We start from the raw sequence: 6312 nt of genomic DNA on the forward strand, positions 1-6312 counted from the left end.
ATGGGATGCATATACACCCGAAAATCAAAGGGTATTTATCGTATTTGTGGAGCCTGGGTGTAGATTCTCTCAGCAACTGATTAGACCCAGCTCGCTATAGAGCATTTCTTTCAGAATTGGAAATACAGAGCCTTCCGGCGGTCACCATGCATGGCTAGCCGGATCTTTTTTGGCACGAATAAATGGGCGAAGTTAATCTTCTGCGTGAGCGTGATTACACGTGACAGCTCACACTTAAAGTTTGAGGTTTATTTCGTTTCAATTTTCCTCGTACTCGTAGAGCAGTACAGCTGGCTATCGAGTACCGGGCCCGCTTTCCTCTTTCTGCATGGGTTGCGGGAGCCGTTCCAGCGAACGTGGAGGAGCCGCCCGACGCCCGACGGTTCTTCGATTCCTCCCTCCCCACGCTGCTCATCCTCTCCGCCAACTCCCCACACCAGACCACACCACACCAAATCCCCAGTCGTAAATCAGTTGCGCCCCACCGTCAGCGGTGCCGGCGACTGGACACGGCAACTCCCAGCCGCCACCTTCCGCCGAATCATCTCTCGTCGCGGGGTCCGGCGGCGGCGGCGGCGGCTCCGCACGGGCTCGGATCGGTTTCACCTTTTCTCGGTAAGGAACCCTAGCTTCCTTTGGGTACTCATCTAGTTAGATTGCCTACGTACTTACTTCCGGAGAGCGCAAATCGATCTCGATCGGTGTCAGTTAGGCTGAACGTTTTGGGGTTCAACTGAACCCACGTCTCCGCACACTAAATCCGCCCCTCCTGTCCAGGAACAAAAAAGCACCCGTGAATGGCGTGAAACATACTGTACGTGGCTTCCAAGTAGAAACGAATCATATTCTCATGATTTGTGTGTGCCGCACTCCTGTTCAAAATCTGGAACCCCGTTTTGAGAATTTCTGGTGGTACAACTAAGCAGTCCTGCAACTAAGGTTCAGCAAATTAGTGGAGTACCTTTACTTCTGTTGTCCTGGTTCCTTTGAGTGATTAGGATGGTTTGCCGCCCCTATACTACATTGTGTATGTCTTTCAGTCTTTATACTTCTTTTTACAAAGTTTGACACAAGACATTTGGTGTGAATGATGGTTTGCCTCCTTTGGATTGGTTACGTCGTTGTACAAACAGTCATTTCATTTGCCTTTATGTGTAGGATTTTTTTTTTTATGCCTGGACGTTTCCATTTGCATGTACGAGTTTCTCTTCTAGGCTATATACATACGTGAGCTGGAGCTGCCATTTTATCCCAATACTTTTCTGAAATAGCGAAAAACTGAAACAACTTCTTGAGGACGCCAGGTTCTCTATCAGTAGCAGGTTGCGTATTGTTCTTGTATTGCCATCTTAGTGTTGCGATTTTTGTGACAGCCCACAGTTTCTGATTACTTTACTTATAGTTTTAAGACTTTGGATGCATATCTGTTAATTCTCATAATATCTCATCGTGATCTTCTACATTTCTATATGGACCTGTTCCTGAAAATCCCAATTAAAAGAACACAAGGTCCTAGTGTTCTAGTGAATACGTTCAATTTGAACATTTATAAATGGTTTAACAAATGTAAACCTATTTCTTATGTAGGATACGTGTTGAATTTTGTAGTTGATTGCCAATAGACTGCCAAACATGGTGATGTCTCTAGACAATTTAAGGGGCTTTGCATTAGCCACATCATCAAGTGCTTTTATTGGATCTAGCTTTGTGATCAAGAAGATTGGCCTGAAGAAAGCTGGGGACGTTGGGGTAAGAGCAGGTTGTGCCTCCCTCCTATATCTATTTCAATATTTTTTTCTCGCATACAAGGTGATTTAATGATAAAGTTTTAATATTTATTCTGCATTTAATCCATTAGTAATTAATCTACGTTTTTTATCCTCATGATTTATAGGTTCTGGAGGCTACTCATACTTGTATGAACCGTTATGGTGGATAGGAATGGTAACTAGTAAGTATCACTTACATTGAGTTGTTTTTTTATGCGTTGGCGTTACAGCAAAGGCACTCAGTAGAGATACTAACCCAATTGTCTTTTCTTTGTGGGGCAATACCCCACGAAAAAACTGACTTTTGTTCCCACACAAATATCTTCGAATAGATGTGTAGTTTGGTAGTTTTTACATCGGACATTAGATGTCAGGTACGGATAGTGTCCGTGCTTATACCATTTATGAGAAGAAGGATGGATCACCTCCTCACAATACTAGAACACAGGAAACTAGTTTTACTATAGTTTTATTTGGAATGAACAATATTTTCTGATATGATGTAGGCTTGAAGTAATGTTTATCGCTCTATTATTTCTTGCAGTGATTCTGGGCGAGGTGGCCAATTTTGCAGCATATGCATTTGCGCCAGCAATACTTGTTACTCCTCTGGGAGCATTGAGCATCATATTTAGGTTTTCCACATGCCATCCTTTCTAAGCCACAATTCCGGTGAACTGATAGTAGAATGTTTCCTTAATTCTCTTTTGTTCATGCAGCGCAGTGCTAGCACACTTCATTTTGAATGAGAGGTTGCATATGTTTGGCGTGGTTGGTTGTGCATTATGTGTTGTTGGTTCAGTTGATATAGTTTTGCATGCCCCGATGGAAAGAAGGATTGATTCAGTTAGCGAAATATGGCAACTCGCAACTGAACCAGGTATCTCTTTTCAAGTCCTTAAATAATTCTAGCTGCTATTTGTCTTAGTTTCCCTTTGAATGAATGTTCATTGTGACCATGTGTCCTTAATAATATAGTTTGCTTTATAGCCAATTTACCATCATACTCCCTCCGTCCAAAAAAATTTGTCCCTTAAATGGATGTATCTAGCACCAAGTTAGTGCTAGATACATCTATTTGATGGAAAAGCTTGGGACAAGTTTTTCCGGGCGGAGGGAGTATGCAGTAATATTTTCTAACTTTCACCAGAGTTTTCCAGTTAGTTTCATATTTTTCCCAAGTAGGTCTCAGGAATATCTTGGCTATATAATTCAACAAAAAGAATATCCTTCTGTTAGCCGCTCCTTTTGTGCTTGGTCCCTTGTAGTGTTTGCTATTGTTCATTCTTTTAATGGATGGCAGTGCTACTGCATTGGCTTTAAGAAACAAAATGCTACATACAGGAATAAGTTTCTAAGTTAACAGTTTCAATTCGTTACTTGTTTTTGTGGACAAGACATGCTGTGTCATTCTACTGGATTTAATACCATCTATGTTTATATGCACTATATCTGTGGGAATATATCCGTAAAAAGTATATGGTGTTACACCACCAAGAAAGTATCTGAGGGAAGTTGTTTCCCTTTGTGCAACAGTCTTTATGTTTGTGGCTATGTTTTCTATCCCACTTTTTCAGTATAATATTTATGTTATCAAATCCATTTTTGACACACAACTATAATCTGTGCTGGCAGGTTTCATAGTCTATTCTTGCTTGGCTGTAGCTCTTGCACTTGTTTTAATGTTCTGGGTTGTTCACCATACCGAGCAAAGAAAAATGCTCGCGTATGTTGCAATATGTTCACTATTTGGGTCTCTTACGGTAGGTTTACAATACATCATACCAGGACTTGAGCTGTTCAAATTGATTTAGAACGCCCTGATGAAGTGCTATATTTGGAACAGGTTATCAGTGTTAAAGCAGTGGCCATTGCTTTAAAGCTCTCATTTAACGGAGTGAACCAATTTGTCTACATCCAAACATGGTTCTTTATTTCTGTTGTGATTATATGCTGTTTAGTGCAGCTGAATTATTTAAACAAGGTAAGCTCTCCCGTCATATTCAATCAACTGAAGTATACTGCCATACATATGAATTGCATTACTTCAGGGCCTAACCTACAGTATTCCGCAAAAAAAAATTGAAATGGAATTGCCAATATTCTTATCACTAGAACAACTACAGACAAACCGAAGGATGCAAGCGGGCATTCCACGAAGCCCACATACAAGTATATCAAAAGTCAGTCCTATGTGGATCTAAAATAAAAGCTATACTGGGTTGACTTTTATTATACTTGTATGCTGGTGTATGTAGGCTCCTGCTTGCATCCCAAACTACATTGAATGTGCAATGGTTGTAATTCCCATGGTAATAGGTCTGTTAACAAAGGATGCTTGCCGATTGCCATTCACCCAGGACATTTTCTGAGAAGTAAAGTTTGATGCTTAGCAATCTTTTTAAGCATGTCTACAATCTCAGACATCAATTTTGCAGTTCTCCTGTTTGTAAAATGGTAATTACTTGGAAAGTAGTACTCTACTGATGAGTGTACAAGCACCGTACTTTTTTAAAGGAAAGTACAAGTAGTGTACTGAACCTTGCACTTTGCGGCGACAAATCCCATCTCTGAATGGTGTGCACAATATACTGCTCTTACCTCGTCTGAAATATCTCATTGCAGACGTCTAAGCATTCTAAAGTTTGTGTTGCATAAAAGAAATGATTATAGAACATACTGATTTGAGTTAAAGCTTTTTTAGCGCACATTTGTGAGCTAGAAGTTTTCATAGCTTCTTTAGCACTTGTGATGAAAGGCTTAGTGCTTCTGTAAGAATCTCACAAGTTCTACTTGCTTTAGTTTTACATTTGCTGATATATGTGAGTAATTTGCATCTTTCGAGCACGGCGTTACAATATATTTGCAACAACAACTTTTCCCTTGTGTTATTTTCAGGCCTTGGATTCATTCAATACAGCTGTGGTCGCGCCTGTATATTATGTGATGTTCACCATTCTTACTATTCTTGCGAACATGATCATGTACAAGGTGATGCACATATCGTTTCCTTTTGTAGTTTCATGAATGCAATAGTTTTTAGCAGTTTCATGAATGCAAAATTTTCTAGTTAGCCATTTTCCCATTTCATGAAGACAAGATATGGAAGTTTCACATGAATTCCTATTTGAAAATGTGTTCACTACGATACTACATAACCATTCTGAAATGCAGCACTATGAACTAGTGATATTGACTCGAAATTCCTTTGTAAATCCTCTATCATATTAAGGACTTGAATAAATTGGTACGTAGTATTGACTTATGAATGCGACTAGATAGCATTTGATGGTTGCTACTTTACTATCGCAGGACTGGGACTCTCAGAATGCAACACAGATAGCAAGTGAGGTGTGTGGGTTTGTGACGATTGTTGCGGGGACATTTCTTCTGCACAAGACCAGAGATATGGGGAACACACAACCTGACTCAGATTCTCTGAGAGCGGACTGTGAACTCCAGGAGCATAGCTAGTCACACTCTCCTGTTGAATATCTAACATATCAAAACACATACTCTTGTTGAACGTCTAACATAGAGATCTCCCTAACATATACTGGAACTTTTGGAATCTCAGTCCACATGCATCAATTGCAGCTTCACTTATAGGAATATTTGCTCTAATAGTACTGGTTTAGCACATTAACAATTAAGGATCTACATATATGCGTTTTTATAAGCTTTATAGGAATATTTGCTGTAATGTTAAATTGTTAATTATGCCAAGACTTGACGTTTCTTCAGTTTAGGGAAACACTTATATTCCATTGTAGTTGTGAATATAATTGATGATATTCGACCGTAATGTGTCGCTAAATTCGGGATGTTAACACCGGGGTAGTAATTCTGATGCAAAACATACTTATGGAACTACAGAGGCAAGGCAGGAGTTAAGTGGAGTTTTTGCTTGTTTGGATGCCACCATGATGCATCATTTATAGTACATTAGTTTTTCCTTTCTTTTGTGGGAAGCACACACATTGTGGTTCAGAATTCACGTGGGGGGCTGGGGCTGGCTAAGGGGGGGGGGGGGGGGGGGGGTAGTCCACGGATGCGAGAGCCGCCCATCCAACACTGCTTATATACATCCGACCCCATTTTTTTTAAGTCCGCACATTAAAATAGCCGCATATATAGTTTAAAATAGTTCAAATGCAGTAGTAGTTCTCATTAGAAAAGTTCAAATATTACCCTTGCCCCTTAATCGCCAATAGATGCTTCAGATCTTCCTTCAGTTACTTGTGAGTTGTTCGATGCTGAATTTGTTGATGCATTTGAACAAACACTAGTACGCATTGGTCCTATGCAAACGATTTTTAACCCCTTTTCGCGATGACATTTGGAACCGTTGCCAAGTGAGTGTGGACAATAGGGGGGTCCTTCTCACACGACCCAGAATCGGGAATATGCCCTCCTGGCACACACGCTCGGCAAAATGAGGTCGCGTGCGACCGGCGAGCGATCAAATACAGAAATACATACAGTAAAGCTAAAAAAACAATTATACGGCGAAATTGTTTCCGGTCGCAAGTACATCCCACGC

At 40.4% G+C, this 6312-nt stretch overlaps 1 protein-coding gene across 3 annotated transcripts; it reads left to right on the plus strand.

Annotated features, from left to right (window-relative positions):
• The first annotated feature begins 299 nt into the window (after positions 1–299).
• On the plus strand, positions 300–5554 carry LOC123185411 (probable magnesium transporter NIPA2). 3 transcript variants are annotated; one of them, XM_044597289.1, is made up of 9 exons: positions 300–615; positions 1588–1759; positions 1895–1951; positions 2314–2404; positions 2489–2649; positions 3405–3532; positions 3616–3753; positions 4668–4760; positions 5082–5554. In XM_044597289.1, the coding sequence occupies exons 2-9, from the start codon at positions 1633–1635 to the stop codon at positions 5241–5243; spliced, it is 957 nt and encodes a 318-aa protein (XP_044453224.1). In that variant the 5' UTR covers positions 300–615; positions 1588–1632; the 3' UTR covers positions 5244–5554. The 3 variants fall into 3 exon arrangements, with proteins under 3 accessions (XP_044453224.1, XP_044453226.1, XP_044453227.1); XM_044597291.1 differs by having other exon boundaries at positions 1609–1759; XM_044597292.1 differs by lacking the exon at positions 300–615 and having other exon boundaries at positions 1644–1749.
• Positions 5555–6312: the final 758 nt, after the last annotated feature.

This window comes from Triticum aestivum, chromosome 2A, assembly GCF_018294505.1.
Source record: "Triticum aestivum cultivar Chinese Spring chromosome 2A, IWGSC CS RefSeq v2.1, whole genome shotgun sequence".
NCBI lineage: Eukaryota > Viridiplantae > Streptophyta > Magnoliopsida > Poales > Poaceae > Triticum > Triticum aestivum.

What these genes read in the sequence shown, in the direction of transcription:
- LOC123185411 (XM_044597289.1), top strand. Translation starts at nt 1,633, where the DNA reads ATGGTGATGTCTCTAGACAATTTAAGGGGCTTTGCATTAGCCACATCA. An exon ending in GCATTGAGCATCATATTTAG is followed by an intron (nt 2,405 to 2,488) that starts GTTTTCCACATG and finishes TTGTTCATGCAG; the next exon opens with CGCAGTGCTAGCACACTTCA. An exon ending in GCAACTCGCAACTGAACCAG is followed by an intron (nt 2,650 to 3,404) that starts GTATCTCTTTTC and finishes CTGTGCTGGCAG; the next exon opens with GTTTCATAGTCTATTCTTGC.